Source organism: Anastrepha ludens, chromosome 5 (genome assembly GCF_028408465.1).
Source record: "Anastrepha ludens isolate Willacy chromosome 5, idAnaLude1.1, whole genome shotgun sequence".
Taxonomy (NCBI): Eukaryota; Metazoa; Arthropoda; class Insecta; order Diptera; family Tephritidae; genus Anastrepha; species Anastrepha ludens.
In genome coordinates, this window is record NC_071501.1 from 93,140,669 (window position 1) to 93,161,382 (window position 20,714).

A 20,714-nucleotide genomic window follows, 5' to 3' on the forward strand; every position below is an offset into this window, starting at 1 on the left:
TACTTTGGACTGTGTATGTAACAGAATTAAAGTGCCTCCTCGGCGAGCACAAACCGCACAACGAGTGTATTCGTCACGCGTTCTGTCAGTAAAATATGGACAGTCTGAAGGTCATCACTAGCTAATCAACCAGGTAGCAGCAGTAGAGCAAAATCAACAAGACCAATGTATTTTGTTTTTGTTTAATGGCCCTTGAATGTCAAATGAGATTATTAGTTAGAATTCTGCGGTTTGGGAAAATTTGACTACGGTTCATTAATTTAAAACGTTACCAGACGAATCTCGAAATCAGCAGGTTGGGGATCTCATTAGTAATAAAATACACTTGGTGAGTATGTGTTTGGACAGGGAAGCGCCGTATGTCAAATATCTCTTGTAGTTGTATGCAGTCAAATACCTCCACCATTCAAATAATTTATGCGAAAACATGTGATAGCCAATCAAAATAAAGACCGGTAAATACGTAAGAGCTCACGTGTATGTGAGTGTTTACACGTAAATTGGCATGTGCACTTAGTTTTGTAATTTTAAACTTTGCTTGATAACCCGACTGCCACTTCTATTCTATCTCGTCCAACAGGTTCTTATAAACAACCGTTACACCGGATATAAAACTTACATGAACTTATTTTGTGCCAAAAGCTGAAAGGCACTTAACGGATGTGAAGCTCAACAATAAAAAAATAATTTCTAATTTAAATATACGTAAATATATATGAAAATTAATGAAATTTCGTTAATAATTTGGTTTTGCTTTAAGCGGATTTATTTGTGTGCGTTCTCTGGTTCAAAGTGTAAGAACTGCTTTACCAACGGTCTGCTTAAGCCACTAGTTTTCGATTGTTTTCGTCATATCGATTGTATATGCCCGATTGTTTAGCACAGCTGACTTTTATCACTGCCTCCCGGTCCGCGCTTAGAATGTTTGTGTTGTAAAAGATAAAATTGGCTTAGTCCACGTACGTTTTTTTGGGTGGTTCTAATTAAATTAGTAGTGAGTTGGAAGAACGGAGCATTTTTCGAATCTGGATTTTTAAAACTTTTAATGCATAAAGTATAAAATGAGCGGTATTACGATAGCTTTGTGTGGCTTCATTGCCATGTGTACCTATCTGGTAACAGTACGAATGATTCCACGATTCAAAGATATGTTTATCAAGGCCAATTTGTATGGCAAAGATCTTTGCAAGCGGGATCAGCCACAAGTGTAAGTATAGATAATTTCTGTTTATTTGCATTAGTACGATAAAATAATATAAACAAATATTTCATTTGATCCACTAGCCCAGAGTCCTTTGGTGTATTAATTGGCTGCGCTTTCCTGGTGGCTACGTTTTTCTTCATACCGATTCCATTTACTTTCGAGGAGGCGGCATTACTTGACGTAAAAACAGGCACAAAGCCTTCCACTTTTCCACACGAGGAGGTAATTATGCAAAAGAAAGAATATTCATAATTTTATTTATAAATAAAAAACCAACTACGTACCACAGTAAATTTTTATATTTTAGTAATTTTTTTTACACCGTTGTTAATTACCACTAAATAACAATGTACAATATTGCATTTCAGTTTGCTGAAATGATAGCAGCGCTATTGTCCATCTGCTGTATGATTCTTCTTGGATTCGCTGATGATGTATTAGATTTGCGTTGGCGGCACAAGTTAATGCTGCCCACTATCGCCACTCTGCCCATACTTATGGTTTATTATGTGAATTATAATATAACAACTGTAATTATGCCGAAAATTGCTAGACCACTGTTGGGTTATTCTTTGGATATTGGTAAAGTAGAATTGGATAATGTATTTGACAACAGCAAAAAACTGAAAGTTTGTATTTTAAGGTATTTTCTATTACATCTATATGGGCATGCTAGCCGTTTTCTGCACGAATGCAATTAATATCTTGGCGGGTATAAATGGCTTAGAGGTTGGCCAATCTATTGTTATCAGTGCATCCGTTTTATGTTACAACTTTATCGAATTGTTGCTTGGACACCAGGTGGATTGCCATAAGTTCTCTGTTTATTTAATGTTACCATTTTTGGCAGTTTCCTTGGCGCTGTGGAAGTACAATAAGTAAGTATTTTAACAAAAATAGTTGTGCTTTAGAATTTAATAAGTATATTGTTGTTGGTGTTGTAGCAGCTTAACAAATTTCTCATATATTTTTGGAATATCTTGCTGGAGTGACAGTGATCGCGCAATTGCTAGTGCATTTATGTATATAATGTAGGCCTTCACTTGGCATAGGCACGACTGTCATGAAAACGGTATTCGTTGTTGTGGTAGCCACTTACAAAGCCCTACTAAGAATGGTGAAGCCATCATTCGACGATATCGTCAAACGAGCAGTTTTCGCGAGGGGGAATGTAAATATGTGGTTAAAACTGGCTCCTATGAGACATGGAAAAGTAGGACAACTTGCTGTAATATCCAAAGGAAAGCTCAAGTCTGCTATAAATCTTTAATTGGGTCCGGTGGTTGTTTGATGTACGTTTTGATTTTGCAAGTAAGTTGGAAGAGCTGATTTCCGACATATCGTCTCTGGCCGCTCGACGTTTTAATTGTCACTAGCGAAGTTTTTTTGTCTTTGCAAGTGGCTTGCAAACATCGTTGCAGTTTTGAACTTTAGTGGCGATCACAGTTGTATGCATCAAAGAGAGAGCAGAAAGTGAAAGCCAAAATCTTGGGGGGTTGTTGGCAGTCGCAACGAGTGCACTTGCACATTTTAATGTAGCTGTAGTTTTACCATTTCCATCGACGTTTTGTAATGGACTGTCTTGAGCTTAGTAGGATAAGTGCGGCAAGGGATCGAGAAAGGTTGGAGAGTTTATAGTTTTTCTTTGAACAAAAACCATCATCAATGTCATTGATGGATGCTAATTTCGAGCAATTATCAGTGTAAAAGATCATTGACATTTCTTCTGGTAATTGGAAAAGCTCAAGTTCTAGAACCACCACTCTTTAGATCCCCCTGCTTTATACCTATTCTATAATCTATCTATTTATATGTTTGATCTACTGTCGTTGTTGTAGCAGCATAAACATTTCACATATATCTACAGGGAATGCTGCTGGAGTGACAGTCCTTGGCTAGATATAAATCCGTGTCCTCCCGGTAACGTAGACCCGATTGCCGTGGGAACATTTGACCTACTGTTGTTGTTGTTGTAGCAGCAAAAACATTCCCCATACATGTACGGGGAGTGTTGCTGGAGTGACAGTCCTTGGCCGGATATACATATCGTAAATCCGAGTCGTTCCGGTAACGCAGAACCGACTGTCGGGAGAACGGTTGTTGTTGTAGCAGCACTGTGTAGCAGCACTGTGTAGTAGCATAAACACTCCCCATACTTACATACCGGGAATGCTGCTGGAGTGACAGTCCTTGGCCGGATATAAATCCAGGGCGTTTCGGTAACGTGGAACCGACGGGTATATCACCTGTCATCTTCGTCTAGCTCATCCAGGGGTAGGCCCAGGAAACATGCTGCTTCGACGGGATGGGTCCAGAGGGAGAGGGGTGTAAGATGAGTCGGTTTTAGGGGGCATGTTTGTTATGCTCCAGGAGGCAACCGGCCGCTGTCCGAATGGCAGTATTTTGGCATGTCTGAAGCTTTGTCCACTGCGTGTCACTAGTTCCAGGCGACCAGACAGGCGCTGCATAGTTTAGAACCGGCCGACCAATTGCCTTAAATGTCGATAGCAACAGTTCTCTGTCTTTGCCCCAAGTGTTGTCGGCAAGCGATTTGGGGACCTTGTTGCGGTTTTGGAGTTTAGTGGCAATTGCGGTTGTGTGCGCTGAGAAGGAGAGCAAACTGTCAAAGGTTACACCCAAAATTTTGCGGTTGTTTACTGTCGGTATTGGTGTGTCATCGACTTTTACCTTAAGGGACAGTTTGACCTCCTTTGTCCAGGTGGTGAAGAGGGTCGCCGTGGATTTAGTGGGGGAGAAAGGTCGGTGAGGTAGTTGTTCACTTTGGAACACTGGCCACCGATGTCATTGCCCGACGCCATTATCGTACAGTCGTCAGCGTATGAGACCAGGGAAACTCCCGCTGGTGGTTGGGGGAGCTTCGAGATATAGAAGTTGAACAGCAAGGGAGAAAGGACACCACCCTGCGGTACACCTTGCTTTATCTTCCTCTGCTTTGATGTTTGATCTCGAAAAATCACTGAAGAGTGACGACCGCTCAGATAGTTTGCGGACCACCTCTTCAGCCCTGGCGGGAGTGTCGACTGATAAATATCATCTAGTAGCGTGGAATGGCTGACTGTGTCGAAAGCCTTTTTCAGGTCCAACGCTACTAGGACAGTCCTCTTGCAGGGTCGGTTTTGGTTAAGCCCGCAGTTTATTTGGGCGTTTATGGCGGCGAGTGCGGTGGTGGTGCTGACGTGGGGCTGGGGCCAGGTGTTTCGTGAAGAGTGGGGGTAGGAGGGCTTCAAGTGTCTTCACTAGTGGGGAAAGGAGAGTTATCGGACGATAATATTCCCCTTGGTTGGTGGGTTTCCCAGGTTTCATTAGTGGGACCACTCTCCCTGCTTTCCACTTGTCAGGGATGATGAGAGTGGCCAGGGACAGATTGAAGACCCTTGTGAGAAATCCTACTCCCAAAGGTCCCAGGTGCTTCAGCATCAGCGCGTTTAGTCCGTCAGGGTCAATGGCTTTTGATGATTTCGATTTGTTGATGGCCCCCTGAACCTCATCACCGGAAAAAGTAAGTGGCGCACTGTTGTTCGTCAGTTTGTGCAGCCTTCTGGTAGCACGACATTTGGTTCTGTCGCCCGGAGGATGCAGTATGAAAAGCCGGCTAAATAGCTCGCGCATCTCTTTGGGTCCGACGAAGTGCAACCGTTGAAGGTGATAGCCACCTTGTCGTTGTGCTTCGTCGGGTTCGACAGGGACCTAACGGTGGACCAGAGCTTACTCACCCCAGAGGTGAGGTTACAAGCTCAAGTCATTAGCTATGATAGAAATATGTTAAATTCACGCCCAAAGCTGGAAAAGCCAGTCTGGCCAGTCCTGGGTGCTCAACGGACGGCTAATATGAATTGTTGATCACATCTTGAAAACATTCGTATGATACTCAAACTCCGTATTTGGTGAAGCATTTTTTATTTATCGACATATTTCGTACATATATAAATATAAGAGTATATATTATATATTAGGAGAATTCACTTCGATTGAATTTGTATTAAGCAGACACGAACATAGAATCTTATTTCTTAACATACTTATGAGTTTTAAATGATGATATCTAACACAATGTATGCCTTTTTCGCTAGAGAATTCCAAGTGTTATAAAGTAATAAATGCTTATGGGATAATATACATACATATAATTGGCTATAAACTTACGAAAAGTACAAATAAATTCGCTGTTTTCATGTATAAATATTTTAAACCATTGAAATTTTTGAGATTCAGGCAAGAATATGCAAATGAACACAAATTTTGCATATTATTTTGGATTTTTATCTTATTAACTTTATCACAGTTTTTGTTAATTTAAATTTAAATCTACGTAAATGTTATTGAATTACAAAAAAATTCCATCTGTACATCTGTGCTTTGAATAATTACAAATTAGTAAGGTGAGCGATGTGATACATAGTACAAGAAATGCGGGAGCAAACGTACATATATTTTCCAGTTACTCCGATTTGTGCATATTTTTTAATTAACATCTATGCTGATATGTCATTACTGCAACAAGCGAAAATGGTTGCACCCATACAAAAAAATTTGTATAATGATAAATAATATATATTTTTTTTGTTTTTCAATTTGTAGTACTGAACTTTAAGGCGATTGGTGGCCTTTAATTATTAAATTCTTATTATATAAATTTGTATTTGATGCTACATAAAATAAGAGCGTAAATATAGAAATTTATAAAAGTATGATTGTTAATGCGTTCTGTGATCAAAAATAGCAAGTCTTCGAAAATATTTAAGAAATTATTTAAAATTAAATAAAACAATTTGCAGCAGTATTGCGCTTTACAAAAGAAGTAACCGCTAATAAATTAGATGTAGTGCTAGATAGTTTTCACTACCTTAATTCTCCGAATATTAACATGAAAATTTTTAATTTCTTCAAAACTAGATTTCCACAAATACTAGAGTTACATTTAACTTTGTTTTCATGAATGTCTGTCAAGGGAGTTTATCGACTTTGACCATTAAACTATTTTTATTTCGATTGCAAACATTCATAATTTATTTATGCTTAAAGAAAGTATATTTTAATAAATACTTAGGTACAAGTTATAGGTATATAACTTTGCATGCATGTACGTGTATTTTCGGTAGTGTTTTAATATCCAATCGAATTTGAATCTTTTCTTTTTGTTAACGGTTCAATGACATTTTCCACATCTAATTGTATTACGTCAAGGCAACCAATATGCATATGTATGTAGTTTCAGTTGATTTGATCAACTGCTGTCCATCTTTTCATCAATAATCTCCAGCTTCATATTCAATATCATCGTCAAATGACTCGTATAAATTTACTAATAGATTTCCATATTTTGCATTTTCCGTTTCCGCCAATGGCGGTGCATAATACTTGTCGGAATATCGACGATTACGTATTAGTTGTGTTTTCCCATCAACATAGATACCAGTGGCAATAAGTTTTTGCAAATAGGCCACATCAATGTTGTGGCTACGTACCGCGTCAGGGAATTGCACTTGTCTCGTGGCGTTCGATTCAGCGTGCAATTCGGCCACTATTTCTTCTGGCTGCTGGCAATATTTGCAAAACCATCCACCAAAGTGATTGAGATCGCCGATGACAAATGGCGGTGGTTGACTACTTTCTGTAAGAATTCGTTGCAGTATTTTGACTGGATTTCTGCCACCACCATCTATTAGTTGGCTTGGGTTGTCCACATGGACAAAGGAACTTATAAGACCGCTAAGATGAGTTTGCTTTGGATGTTGCCAATAAAACCCATACACAACAAATTTCAGTCGAAAAGGTACTGTACGCACATCCGTTGCATAATATTTGAGGAATTGCAGCGCTTGAAGTGATGGCAACACACGATCACCGGTGTAAAGCAGCAAATCGGTTGGCTTTAGTTCCAGTTGGCGCTGCTTACGTTTCAGTTGTTGGCGGAAGTATGCATAGGCTTGTGCTGTCGTACAATTGGCTTCTAACACATGGCGAGTGTCACATTGGAAAATCAGGTATTTGTTCGCTGCTAACGTTTCTCTTAACCAATGCTCGAGCATTTTTATATCCTTGCGCGCTGGCCTCACAAATATTACAAAATAATCGACTATATCTGCCAGTATTTGTATTTGTAATTGCAGCAAATCTAAATTGAAGAAATTGCCTTCCAGCAAGTAAACTAATTGATTAACATTCTGTGTTTCACTTGGTTGCTGCAAGCGGAAGTGTGATTTTGCCGTTAGCAGCGCACGCCACATGACTTCCGGTTGTCCACAGTCACGCCCATGCCAACCAGCGCGACATTTGCATTGCGTGTCCTCTTCCCAAGAGAGCGCGTCATTTTGCGCATCATCATCATTCGACAGTTGGGAGAATTCGTCAATGCTACCCTCACGGAAGCACCAAACTGCATCGTTGTCCAGCTCAGGCACTAAGCTAGTTCCGTTTCTTAGTTCTATGGTTTTATTCAGTCTGTTTGTTTTTAGATAAAAGTCTTTTCTGAAATTGCTTACTTTCCCTGATTGACTATTTCCTATCACAGGTGGTGATAAATCGTGATTTAAAACTTCATTTCTGTCCACAGTTTCGGTTAATCCCAATACTGTCGTTTTTGTAATAAAATTAACCCGCCTCATCCCGTGCAATGCTGCCGCATGTGGCATAGCACTCAAGGCAGATGGCTTGGTATTGATTGCCATATTTCGTTTGCCCTCATTCAGTACTGCTACCTCATTGGTGCTGGCATTAAGGCCTCCGCCTATTTGCAACAGCCACAGACACGAAATGAAGCATACCTGAACCAGTACCAGTAATGTTAGAAGTAGCTTTTTGGTTAGCGGTGTCCTTCCTCCTGGTGCTGCGGTTGCACTTAGAAATTCCGTCATTTCGCTGTCAGACGTGGGCGCAGCAAGGCTTGACGGCTGTTGTTGGTGGGTTGCGATGCGTATTGACGCATGTGCTCCGCTGCGTTGAAACATTTATCATTTGTAGTTCATATGTAAGTTGTATAAAAAATAATCAAAATTTTCACTCTACATGGTCTAGGCTAATAAATTCTGTGATTGCTAAAACCTTTGTGCTGTCTAATTTGCATTTAATTTTCACCTCGACTACACAGAAAACACACCCATGAAAATTTTGCACTTCTCGTCTGCGAAAGGAATACGAATAAGATGCATGATATACGAATCAGCTGTTTGCGATTGTCGGTATGTTCTTGCGCTTACAGCTGGTTGATGACGGGGATGCATTTTTCTAGTTGTTGTTCGTTGTTATATACATATATAAATATATATGTGCGGTTAAAGCGAGTGTAGGCAATTAAATTAAGTGCTGCCTCGTAAATGGGCATATTATTTATAAAAACCAAGTGGGGTTTACTTTAATTTCTTATGGATAGCAGAGACAGGAAAAATTGAGGTGAGGTAAACAATTACCAAATTTCAACCTGCTTAATTTGAGATGTTTTTTATTATAATAGGAAAACATATTTAAATATTGAATTTTTTTCCTTAATTATGAAAATCCTGTGGCATTAAAAAATCGAGTTATTTGTATTTAGTTATTTTTGCTCTTGGATCAAAAAAGTCCTAATTTAGGGTAGTCAGGAGCCCAAAAACGTTATTTATTAAAAATTAATTATTTAATTAATTAATTATTCTACTTGACTTTAGCAAAATTAAAAAAAAAAACAATGGCTGGAATTTAGAACAATGTATATTTGGGAAGTTTTAGCAAACTATAATGTTTTTTTTAATGAAACGTGGTGGAGATGTTAGTGAGGTGTTAAGGAACACTCTTTATAACTTTAAATTATTCGGGAAATAATAATTTTTTAATTATTTGCATTCAAAATGCCCTCGGGAACTTCACTATAATTTGCCACATTACACTCTATATTTTTTAACATTTCACTAAAATTCACCGAATATACACTCACACGCGTGTTTTTACTGATTTTTATGCTAATATTCGAATTATTTCTATTAAAATTAAATGCAAATTCATTTGCCCATGCAATCACTTTCCAATTTTAAACGCGAATAAGAAGAAGATTGGAATGACAACAGTACGGTGTTGCCGGATTATAAAAGTTATTGCTGTTTGTGTGGAGCCTGTTTCTCCAGAAATGCCTTGCGTGATCATCACAAGTCCTTGGACATTCATGTAAAATCAATCGAACGAGAGAAATTAGTTGTATTAATCGATAATCTTGTGCGTGATCGAAGTTTTTTCAAAATTAACAATGTAGCGACGTCAGAAAATAGTTTCCAGAATTTCGAGAAAAAAACAGACAATTATTTGTTTAAAAAAATCGAAAAAAAAAATTCTTCGATTTTTCAAAAGCAGTAGAAATTTTATTGAAATCTACCAAGCGGTTTTTAAGTTACAGTGATTAAGATTTCAAAAAACATAGTTCTGAGAAAAACGCATTTAAAGTTTTACTTGCTATCTTGCCCGAGCGCTCTTTGTTAATTTTTGAATACTCCAAATGTATTTGTCGGATTCACTTCAAATTTTCACACAATATTTTTAAGACCATCTGACTCTCGTTGCAGAGGTATCAGAACTTTTGTGCGTCTACGAATCGGACATTCAATTCCCACTCATAGTCATTTACTAAATGGAGCCTTGATGCCGCCATGCTCATACTGCAATATACCAGATTTATCAGTACAACATCTCCTGGACGAATGCCCTGGCCTAAGTCAGATCCGAACAACAGTTTTTGGCAGCAGCAAACCCTCTGACCATCTGAAATTAGCAAATTCAGATAATATTAACGCTTTCCTTAAATTTCAAATCTTAGCTAAACTAAATGTTTAAAATTATTGTTACTTTCATCCGGAATAACACAAAGTTTTTTTTTTTTTTTAATACTTAATGTAAATTATCTAAAATAGTCTTATAAGTATGAATCTCGAGCCGAAGGCCTTAGTAGCCAGAGTTCTTGTTAAATTTTAGTGTATTGGTTATTTATAACTATTACTCTTACATATAAATAAATAAATAAATATTTTTAAGACATTATACTTTAAGAAAATGCAAAAAAAAATTCAAGTTTTTGAAAATTCTGACTACCCCTAACCCCTTAATTGTACTTCCACTTAGTCCGAAGCAGCGAATGTACAGCAAAATGCCCCTGCATCCGAAGACCTTGCCTCTAATTGCTTTACGCATTCACATTTTCGCAGTTACTTTATGACTGATAAATTGAAATAAGTTTAGCCAAGGCGAATCTATTAAAGGTGGTATCGGCAAATCAGCTAATTTGTTGTTTTCGTTCACCGTGTTCATGTGGCTGTCAGCCCGGAATGAATCAAGGCGAATTAATTTTTTGTATTTTACTTTTCCAAAACCTTGCTTTGACAATCAAACGCACAAAATATTGTTGTTGGTGTAGTGCTACCACATTTAATGAATGCGCCTTGAGTTTACTTGAGCTTTACGTCTTTTTTTCTTTGAACAAAATTTTGGATTTTTAGTCCAGCCTTGCTGTAGTTTCGGAACAGTTGCAGATTTATCTTCGACAGGTAGTTAAAAAAACGAAAGGAGGTAATAGATAATTTAATGTTAGGAATAGTTTATAATTTGTAAAGCTCACTTTATTAGTTAGCTGAGAAAATGATAATTATGATTGCCAGTGTTAATAATATAAATGGTGACCCTCGTATACATCGCCCATTATTTAGTTGAAGGCAAAACTTTATAATAAAGCGTTTTCTTCGATTCTCTTTTCTATACCAATGCCTGTTTGATGAATGTAATTGGTAATACATATAGCGCATCAGTAAAAATGCCTATGTCTGTTTAAAAAGTTCCCACAGTCGGTTCTACGTTACTGGAACGACACGGATTTCAGTCCGGCCAAGGATTTTCACTCCAACAGCATTCTCCGTACATATATGGGGGATGTTTATGCTGCTACAACAACAACATGTATATTTAAAAAGTTCTATCTAATTTGGAATTTGAACCGTGTAACCTTAAGTTTTCTCAAATTTCGGAATACTTCTATTGAAAATAAACATTGTTGGACCCAGAGTTTTCAGTAATATAATATATTATATTTGCATTTATATGTAAATATATCTTAGTGTGTTTATACCACATTTTATGTCTTATTTATAACGCCTGAAACGCTTTTCATTTCCAGATATCCATCACAAGTATTTGTCGGCGATACGTATTGCTACTTTGCGGGCATGACCTTTGCCGTCGTCGGTATACTGGGACACTTTAGCAAAACCTTATTGTTGCTCTTCATACCACAAATTCTAAACTTTTTATACTCGGTGCCACAACTATTTCACTTCGTGCCATGTCCTCGGCATCGTTTACCCAAATACGACTGCAAGACCGACCTTCTTCACATAAGCACAACGGAATTTCATCCGAAAGATTTAAACCCGTTGGGATTGCTAATGGTGCGAGTGCTCAAAGCATTGAAGCTGATCTCTTGGCAGGAGCAGAACGATGGTCGAGTGGTTACCAATAATTTGACTCTAATCAATTTCGTTTTGGTTGTCTTTGGTCCGGTACACGAGAAGGTCGTTACTCAGTTTTTGATGGGTCTACAAATCATGTGTACGTTAATGGCAATGATTATACGCTATCCCTTGGCCAGTTACTTCTATGATACCTAAGTACCGGATAACCGTTCCTTGATCGATATATACATATGTATATATGTATGTATGTACATATGGATCATTTTGTAATGTTGAAACCAAAAATATGTGTAAGTTTGAAGATATAAAAGTTTTATAAAATAGTATATATTTAAGTCTGATTGTAAATAAAGAAATCTGTGAAGAAAGTGCATTAAGCAATAAATATTATATTATCATACCAAAAATAATATTAAAACTTAAATCGAGGGCAATGTTTTGTGAAAAGCCTAAAAGTTGCATCTCCAGCCAAAAGGTCTCCTTACCGGACATTGCCCGTTAAGTGCGCATGCGGTGAGGCTTGGGATTGCTTCAAGTCCTTTCTGCAGAAGCTGTCTGGAGGACCAGGTGGAGTCATCTCAGCAGCTTCTCAGCTGCCCTGCTCTGGTCGGGCAAGGGTTCAAAATATTAGGCTCTCACTTTTTCGTTGCGGGTTTAAATATCACACATCTGGTAAAGTTTATCAGTAGCTTGAAGCGGTTAATACGAAGGTAAATCGATACTGTTGGTCGTCATCCTCTAACCCTAACCTCCTTTTCCCCTCCCCTTCTCTTTAATGGTATCACTACGGACAAATTTGGAATATTCGCCCAAGTGGGCCCCTCGCAAGAGTAGCCATTTATCCTAACCATGATTAAAATGCCATTTCTGGATATTTCATTAGTGTAGTTGCTGCGTATTTGAAAACATGCATGAAAGTGTTTGGCCCCTATTATGAGTTAGATTCGATCTTCGATATTCGTTGGTTATCGAAGATCGAAAATCGAATGTCAATTTGGTATTATGAGCGGTGCAATGCTGTCGAAATTTTCGTTGTATACCGAATTTAGAGTCGAATGCAATTTTGCTTTCGATTGTGTAGCGTATTTTGGGAAAACTTGTTAAAATGTAAGTTGTTTGCGATTATTTATGGTTTTATAGTAACCAAATAATAAATATATACTAATGTTGTTAATTTTATGCAGGTCGAAAGTCGTGAGTACTAAACAGCAATTAGAAAGGGTAGTTGCATTAATGGAAGAGAATCCACAATTCGCAAAAGGGATTTGCACCAAAGTTCAAGCAGCAAAAAATGGAAGAAATTTATTGCTTGGGGCCACCAGTTAGAACGGGAGCAAAATGGATTAAGGTTAATAATGGTTTTTTTTTGTGATGTTTATAGAAATACATTTTTATTTTCCCTTGGCAGGCATGGGCTGAAATACGTATAGGAACTGAAATACATATTTTTTTCGAATGACGAATAATTGAATAAAGAAAATGTATAACAAAAATAAAACAGAAACTGTGGCGTAAAGGTTTCTATTTAATACTTTTTAGATTTTTCTATAATATTCTAAGAATTTCAATTCTTATGTTTTCTGCTTCTCCGTTATTTGACTCCACTTCAATATCTTCAGCATCATCGTACACAGTGGGTTGAGCAAGTCCTAGCATACCTTCATTACCAATACTCAATTGGTACGATCCCTGAGCACAAAATCGCAGAACTGTGGCTAGCTTTAAAATATTTATTTGGAATGGATTTGGCTCGGGTGCACTGCGGCAACTGGTTTTCTGTACTGGACAGTAGGTTCATAAACGCCTATTTAGACAATCTAAAGTTCTTTAAAAATCTGTAAGGAAATTTCTGTAATATTAAGGACGTCAACACATTTTGAAAATACTAAATTTACTCAGTGGAAGCCATTTCTAGGGGGTTGGATGCGCCCCTCAACTGTTTTCTACTTCTAGCTAATCTTTCATCGTCCGATGAATCGTGGAACCACAACTCCGTTGTACTAATTTTCACAAAAAAATACTTTTTTTAACTTTTAAAAATGTTGATTTGCTGTATCAGCTGAGAAAAAATTATCTATTGTAAATGCGTCGAGCGATCGAAATTCATAATAGTCCTCTTCTTCATCGAAAATTCGTTCGATCAGCACTTTCGATTACAGTCGAAGATCGAATGTTGCTCATAATAAGGACCTTTTTCTTGAAAGCGTGAATTTTCACTTAAGTTCATGAAATGTTTTTTTCTAATAGCGGCTGCCCCTCGGCAGGCAAAGACAAACCTCCGAGTGTATTTCTGCCATGAAAAAGCTGCTAATAAAAAAAAATCCATCTGCCGTTCGGAGGCGGCATAAAACTGTTGAAAAACATCAAAACGTACACCACAAATTTGTCGAGGAGCTCAGTAAAAACCTAGAAAGGTTGTATGCGATAATTCTGCGGGAGATTTTTGGACCTTTGCACGTTGGTAACGGCGAGTATCGCAGACGACGGAACGATGAGCTGAAAGATGGACTGGAGTGCTTTTTTAAACTCGGCCAAAATCACGTAAGCGGTTATCGCGTCAGTGAGGAAGAAGAATAGGTGGGTAGGTTTGGCAGCCGCATCGCACATACGAACAGCGTTGCCACCTAGACCACGAAATGGGACCGTTGTGAGCCGCAGGGGCTGTCCTACATTTCCAGATTGAACCATTCTGAGCTTTGGACGAAGCGTAAAAGGTTGCTGATACCTGAAGTGTATGAATAATCTACCATATTCATTAAAAAGTAGGATCTTAAATATCGGTACCTGCTTCTGGCTAGAGCCGGGCGTGGGTGTTGAATTGTTTGCAACTCCTCCTCATTCCTACAACTACGATAGAAATTATGCATGTAAACGCTTAAACTCCTTGCGTGTTTTCTATGAGACCATGTCTTGTGAGGGCCCCTACTAGGGTTCTAATTTGAAGTCTACTAAATTTTATAATATTCTTGTTTATGTAGACGTAAATTTACTCTCGGCCATGTTTGCCTAGCAATTTCACAGGTATTGGTACTAATCCATCTTTGATTTACAGAATTGATTAGTGCGTCCATAACAAGAAGCTTACAAGTAGCGAAGGGCACACGCATAAAATTTTGTATGTTTGGCATACAGGTACCTTCTCTTGCAAGTTGGTCAGCCCTACAGTTCCTTGGTATATCTCTGTGGCCTGAAACACAGCATACGATATTGTTTAGCCATCTCATTCAGAGATTGGCGGCAATACCTATAAGGCACTCCTTGATGTTATTGGAATGCATCTAGAGCTTGTGATAAACGGTTTTCTAGACAGACCTAGTTTACTTGGGCGGCAGCCCTTGGTCGGGAAAAACCCGAGTCATTCCGGCAACGTAGAAGCGGCTGCCATGGGAATGAGCTCATAGGGCAGCTTGCCTGCTTATCTCTAATAATCTTAAGGCTTCATAAATAGCATTTATTTCCACTTGAAAAACACTACAGTGATCCGGTGGTTCAAAGGTGTCAATGATAAAAATCTCTTGGCAATATAACCATGATCCTACACCGATATCCATTTTAGAAACATCCATGTAGATCTTAACGGGTGTGTTGGGTAATGAATCTACTTCACCCCATTCCAGTCTAGAAGGCATTTTAATTGAGAAATTCCTTCCGAAGTATACTCTTTTGCCTCCACTCAATGTGAGCTGTATGTTGATTTTAAATATCAATTCATTAGCTTTTATTTCATTTTACTTCAAACGCCATTCTCCACTAGAACTTCATTTTATAATCATTTGTGTATATTATTTTTGTCCTCGAATTTATTCACTTTTTCTAAATAATTTCGACTCGCCTAAAATAAAAAAACAACTATACAATGAGTATTTCGGATGTATCCACCGAGTCAGAGTTGACCGTGGCCGAAGAGGAGGAAGAACGCATTAATATCGGAGTAAGCAGCAGTCGGGACGACAATAAGAGAAGAAAATAAATTATGTTTCCATATATTTTTTTTGCGTAGCTCTACATTGGCCAACGCAATGCTGCTAGCCAACGACATGGTCGAGGCTGGGCCATTCTACCGAACGGTGATCAATATGACGGACAATATCGTCAAGGCAGGCGTCATGGCATCGGTTTGTATGTGTTTAAGGATGGTTCACGCTATTATGGGTCCTATCGATGTGGTAAGCAAATAAATTCATAATCAAATGAGTCATCAAAACTTTAGTGTCATTGCATTGTAGGACACCGTTCTGGTCGTGGCATGTTCATATATCCCGACGGCAGTATGTACGAGGGATGTTGGCGCAAGAACATTAAACACGGCAAGGGACGCTATAAGTACGCAAACGGCGACTGCTATATGGGCAACTGGTATCGCGGACTGCGACACGGCGTCGGCGTTTACTGTTATAAATCTAGTGATTGCGGGGAGCTCCGTTTCAAAGGCACTTGGCGTTTGGGTTTTCGTGTTGGACCATTTCAAATATTTTTCGGCAATGAGGATCATTCAACTATATTGCATGGCACTTGGGATAATGAGTATCCACAAGGACCGGCCGTGTTTACCTTTAACGAACGCTACATGTTGATGGGATACTTTCAAACGCCCGGTATGGGTTATAAAGTGAATAGGGAAGTTGAAGGCGATGCGGAAGAAGTTCTTGGTGAAGCAGAGGGAGTGCGCGATGAACCTGGTGTATTCATTGATATGCTGCCGTCAAAGTGGTTTGCACAAGATATTTGCTGCTATGATTACTCGCAATTGCCACAAGAGCCAATACCCTTGCCACTGTCCGATTCGGAAGTGTCTGTGTGTTCATTGAGCACAGTGCCCACAGAGTTGACACTCGAGCGTAGTGTTCTATATGTGGGCGAGGCAGAGGAAGAAGGAGAGGGCGAGTGTGTGGAGTGTATACCGTGTGAGGGTGTTAGTGAGAGTGAAATAGAGACGGAAAGTGAGCCCATTTGCAGTCCCCAAGGCGATCCCTGTGCCATCGAAATCATCGACGAAAATAAAGAATGTTGAATAATGGTTGAATTCACTTACTGTTTTCTCTTTTGACATAAATAACTAAACGTTACATGCATCTATTTGATCCTAAAATGCTGAATTTCTGTAGAAAGCACTGAGGTTCAATATTAACGGGATGTGGCTTTTATCTAAATTATTTCCAGTATTGCGCTCATCTACTCAATATTAATGAACTCTTACAAGTCTTACTAAATTTGTTAAGCTTTTTATTTTGTTTTTAGCAAATCGAAGTATAACAACTAGTTTCTGCTTTGCAATGAAAGCTGCATCCAATGCATTTCTCAACTACCGATTTCTCAAATTGGTGGAATGCACAATTCCCTCAGAAAGCCGCCAGCAAAGCAGTACCCGCAGATTTCAATTTAGCGTATGCTCCTGTTTGTGGTTTATTAGTCAATTCGCGTATTTTGTCCATCACATTGTCCACTGAGACTACAATAGCCACTGCTTTTGGGCCAAATGGTGTAGTTGTTAAATTACCAATGGCTTGAATAGAGCGATAACACGCTTCCAAGTCAATGGCCCAATTTAGTAGCCCAACAATTCCTTCCGTCACCACACGACAACTCTCACTGTTCGCAACACCAAGTGTCTGTGATATTGTCGCATTTAAATAAAATGTTGCAATGGCGATCTGTAAATTTGGGCTTCCACTTTTTATCTCACTAATGCGAGCCGCTAGAGTGTGCAGACGTGGCTCGATTTGCTTTCGTCCTTTTTCGTGATTCATCATATTTACTAAACAGCGTACTATCATGAGAGTATTTGCGGCAGAGGTATTCAATTTCGGCAGTATGGTGTCTAGGAAATTACATGAGTTCAAAATCGTAAATATTCCTTCATGACGTATGGCCAAACGAGACACATCCAGTACGGGAAAGAGAATGTCTGTGAATGGTAAGTAGATGCACAAAGTTGAGGTAGCAGATAGAACTATTACTCATTGCAAATGCATTGCAAACATACCATTTGGCCAACGCAATAAGTGCTGCAACGCTTCAATTGAGTTGATGTCTACTTCTGGCGTAGGGGCCGTTAGTGCTATAACTGCGTTTAATAATGTTTCCGAGACCTTTTCGTTCTCATTAGTCAGCTTGTTATTAAATTCTCTGTATAATAATGCGAACTTATGAGCAAATAGGTATTAAGATACATCATACTCACTTCAATTTCTCCAGTACTTTTGCGGGATCACAATTGTCAAAAGTGGCATATTTGCTGACTGGAAAATGCTTTTCACTGCCTACAAATAACAAGAGTGTAAGAGATTGCATATGGAAATTTTTGCATTTAAAATTGTTTTAATAGCTAAATATATCCTCTTTAGTTTGATGTTCATTATTAATATCCTTGACTAAGTAAAAGTATTTAAACCCTTTTTTGGAAATTTAGTTCTTCGAAACATTGAAGTTCTTGAAAATTAAACTGATGAGCAAATGAAAAATTAGTAAGGAGCATTACTACATGAAATCTATAATTTTACGTCCATATTTTTTATATTTTTCCTGGATATCTTTCATCGGGCAACGCGTTGCATAGCCCATATGTACATATACTCGTATTACCTTTAATAAAATTAACATCCGTTTTTGGTTTCGATGCTGCTGCATCCGTAGAATAGCTTGAACCACTAGTAAATGGGTCCACGTTTCCGGTGGCGTTGAAGTTTTGGTTGCTACTGCCAGCAACATATCTTGATCCGCCCGTGAAAGGATCCTGATAACCACTTCAAAATTATATTTATAGTAATTTTTTGTTTTAAAGTATTAAAGATTAATTTACTAACCTTGCGATTGGTTGAGGAGCCACATCTTTCTTCGAATTTTTCACTATAAAATTAGCAACTTCATCCAGGTAAGCCTGTGGCAGATTGTTTCGATGTATAAATCCTTGCGCCGCTTTCCATGGGTCTTCACTTAGATTATAGGGCAATTTTATTGGTGGTTCTGTATCAGAAATGTCTACAGAAAACACAAAGTCGTATTCCTGCATGCCAATTAAATTTAAGCTTCTATTTAATAAACCAATATTAATGAAGACATTTATATACCTTTCCTTCATATAAAGTTTTGCCTGACGAGGCTTGCGATCCCCCTGATGCACCTGTAACATCGCCGATCAAATTCCATTGTCCCAATTCCCATGAATAACATTTTACTGAACCGTCCTGGTGTCGTACCATTTTCGTTTGACCTTCTCGCGTGCCATTCCTTAGTAAAGCTTCAGGACCTGGCAAACTGTAAAGAGTGTTATTACATGAGCAATTTAATGGGCTTTCATTGGCCACTGCATAGCTATACTATAGCAAATACTATACGTACTCAGTCTTTTTAACACCACCAATTTCATCACTCATTTGCGATTTTCTAGTCTCAACTGCGTGCTTAAACGCATTCATTGTCAACTCGTTGGCATAACGTGCAGGATCTTTTGTAAACACACGGACTACGCCATCACTAGAACCAGTTACAATGTCACCGTTTTTAAGACAAGCCACTGACCATACAGATTGAGCGGGATGTACAATGGCCTCGCCTAGTTCTTGACCACTTTCCAAGTTCCACATACGCAATGTGCTATCTTCCCCACAGGACATTACTACATTTTCACCCAATGCTTTATTCGCGGCTACAGAATAAATGTAATTTGTATGACCACTCAGCTCCTGCACACATTCACCATCCTCATTCCAATATTTTATGAGCGCATCATTGGCGCACGAAAGAAGCGAGTTGTTGTTTAAAGCCAAGATGCCACGCACACAGTCCGTGTGACCCTTTAACATGCGCAATTTATCACCTTTGGCGTTCCAGTAGTATATGCATTTGTCAGCTGAGCCAGTTATATATTTTTTTACTTCCGTCATGCAAGCGACTGACCAAACTGCTGATTCATGCCCACGCAACACCACTGAAGTTACACTTCCGACCTGATCGATAGTCCAAATGCGAGCCGTGTTATCCCAACTGCCTGTGATGAGAGTTTGCGGTACTGCGCCCGCTGCAATTGAACATACAGTCGAATCGTGACCCTTGAGCGTTAGTATGGGTACAAAACTGCCCTCCTTGTAAATGGCGACAGTGGCATCATTGCTGCCCGTGCAAATCCACTGCTCGGCTTCAAGGTAGCAAACACAAGCAACAAAGTTTTTGTGATCCTGAAGTGTCACAGCCTCCACGTAGCCGTCACTAAATGACAAATCCATTAAAATGTAACACCAAAGGATAGTCACACCACTCACCCTATACATTTCCATAATTTCACTGTTTTATCGCGAGAACCAGAAATTATGAATTGTCCTACCGCAGTATCTCCGCCGACAGCGACAGAGCGTACATCCATGGAATGACCAAACAGTTCGCCACTCAATCTGTAGTCGTCCAGTGTTATTCCCATTTTACTTTATTATAAATCAAACGCACTGCTACAAGAAGTTGCTTAAGAAATAGTTTTAAACCGTTGTTAACACAATTCTTCAGATGGTCAGCTGTAAAATTTATGCTATGATGGAGTAACAAAGGAGAACTTCTAATAATAAAATGTCACTGCATCTATAGCCGGCTTGATAGGAAAAAGTTAGCAGGTGCATTCAGTGACATCTAGCGGTTTGTAGTTTTCGTTGCATTCACCCAATAGATAGTGATGTACGAAAATTTACCAAGTGGGTATAAAAAAATATTCCTTAACATTCGACTAATTAATAATTATTAGGGATTGGAAGATTAGTGGCGGTTGAGACTACAATATTTCATTGAGATATCGCTCCACCACACTTTTTTTCTATCCCATTTGCATCACTTGTTATCTCTGACTAATAATGTCCATGATAGGTACCTCTGATAATTCTCATAGTAAATTTTTTTCAAAATATTCTCGCCCACAGAACACTGGGTACCCATGGTTAATATAATCAAATCTCTCTTCATATTCTGTCTTAACATCGTTTCTTCATATGTATCTCAGAATATTCTGTATTCAGCCGTCAAGTCCAGATCTTGTTGGGTCATTCGTCGTTAAGAAAATATCCCAACTATTTTCGCTTAATATACCT

At 38.6% G+C, this 20,714-nt stretch overlaps 4 protein-coding genes across 4 annotated transcripts; 2 read left to right on the forward strand and 2 right to left on the reverse strand.

Annotated features, from left to right (window-relative positions):
- Window positions 1-881: 881 nt before the first annotated feature.
- Window positions 882-12,031, forward strand: LOC128864964 (UDP-N-acetylglucosamine--dolichyl-phosphate N-acetylglucosaminephosphotransferase). The gene is made up of 5 exons (XM_054104781.1): window positions 882-1,207; window positions 1,285-1,426; window positions 1,573-1,786; window positions 1,848-2,082; window positions 11,352-12,031. The coding sequence occupies exons 1-5, from the start codon at window positions 1,062-1,064 to the stop codon at window positions 11,839-11,841; spliced, it is 1,227 nt and encodes a 408-aa protein (XP_053960756.1). The 5' UTR covers window positions 882-1,061; the 3' UTR covers window positions 11,842-12,031.
- Window positions 6,408-8,443, reverse strand: LOC128864963 (uncharacterized). The gene has a single exon (XM_054104779.1). It carries the CDS (start codon window positions 8,170-8,172, stop codon window positions 6,472-6,474), a length of 1,701 nt encoding a protein of 566 aa, XP_053960754.1. The 5' UTR covers window positions 8,173-8,443; the 3' UTR covers window positions 6,408-6,471.
- A 2,889-nt stretch (window positions 12,032-14,920) lies between the features above and the next one.
- LOC128863596 (alsin) lies at window positions 14,921-16,691 on the forward strand. The gene is made up of 3 exons (XM_054102829.1): window positions 14,921-15,577; window positions 15,647-15,812; window positions 15,873-16,691. Exons 1-3 carry the CDS (start codon window positions 15,503-15,505, stop codon window positions 16,655-16,657), a joined length of 1,026 nt encoding a protein of 341 aa, XP_053958804.1. The 5' UTR covers window positions 14,921-15,502; the 3' UTR covers window positions 16,658-16,691.
- Window positions 16,692-16,846: 155 nt separating this feature from the next.
- On the reverse strand, window positions 16,847-20,226 carry LOC128863595 (phospholipase A-2-activating protein-like). The gene is made up of 8 exons (XM_054102828.1): window positions 19,905-20,226; window positions 18,985-19,851; window positions 18,714-18,900; window positions 18,450-18,649; window positions 18,229-18,389; window positions 17,828-17,906; window positions 17,630-17,772; window positions 16,847-17,551 (listed from the first exon to the last, which is right to left on the reverse strand). The coding sequence occupies exons 1-8, from the start codon at window positions 20,057-20,059 to the stop codon at window positions 16,986-16,988; spliced, it is 2,358 nt and encodes a 785-aa protein (XP_053958803.1). The 5' UTR covers window positions 20,060-20,226; the 3' UTR covers window positions 16,847-16,985.
- Between the last annotated feature and the right edge of the window lie 488 nt (window positions 20,227-20,714).

Bases quoted from the DNA above. Each gene is read 5' to 3' on its own strand.
- LOC128864964 (XM_054104781.1), top strand. From the start codon at position 1,062: ATGAGCGGTATTACGATAGCTTTGTGTGGCTTCATTGCCATGTGTACC. The intron at 1,208-1,284 runs GTAAGTATAGAT...TTGATCCACTAG, and splicing joins AAGCGGGATCAGCCACAAGT to CCCAGAGTCCTTTGGTGTAT. The intron at 2,083-11,351 runs GTAAGTATTTTA...TTTCATTTCCAG, and splicing joins GCGCTGTGGAAGTACAATAA to ATATCCATCACAAGTATTTG.
- LOC128864963 (XM_054104779.1), bottom strand. From the start codon at position 8,172: ATGTTTCAACGCAGCGGAGCACATGCGTCAATACGCATCGCAACCCAC.
- LOC128863596 (XM_054102829.1), top strand. From the start codon at position 15,503: ATGAGTATTTCGGATGTATCCACCGAGTCAGAGTTGACCGTGGCCGAA. The intron at 15,578-15,646 runs GTAAGCAGCAGT...TTTTTTGCGTAG, and splicing joins AAGAACGCATTAATATCGGA to CTCTACATTGGCCAACGCAA. The intron at 15,813-15,872 runs GTAAGCAAATAA...ATTGCATTGTAG, and splicing joins TTATGGGTCCTATCGATGTG to GACACCGTTCTGGTCGTGGC.
- LOC128863595 (XM_054102828.1), bottom strand. From the start codon at position 20,059: ATGGGAATAACACTGGACGACTACAGATTGAGTGGCGAACTGTTTGGT. The intron at 18,650-18,713 runs GTATATAAATGT...ATTGGCATGCAG, and splicing joins AAACTTTATATGAAGGAAAG to GAATACGACTTTGTGTTTTC. The intron at 17,552-17,629 runs GTATGTTTGCAA...TACCATTCACAG, and splicing joins CTTATTGCGTTGGCCAAATG to ACATTCTCTTTCCCGTACTG.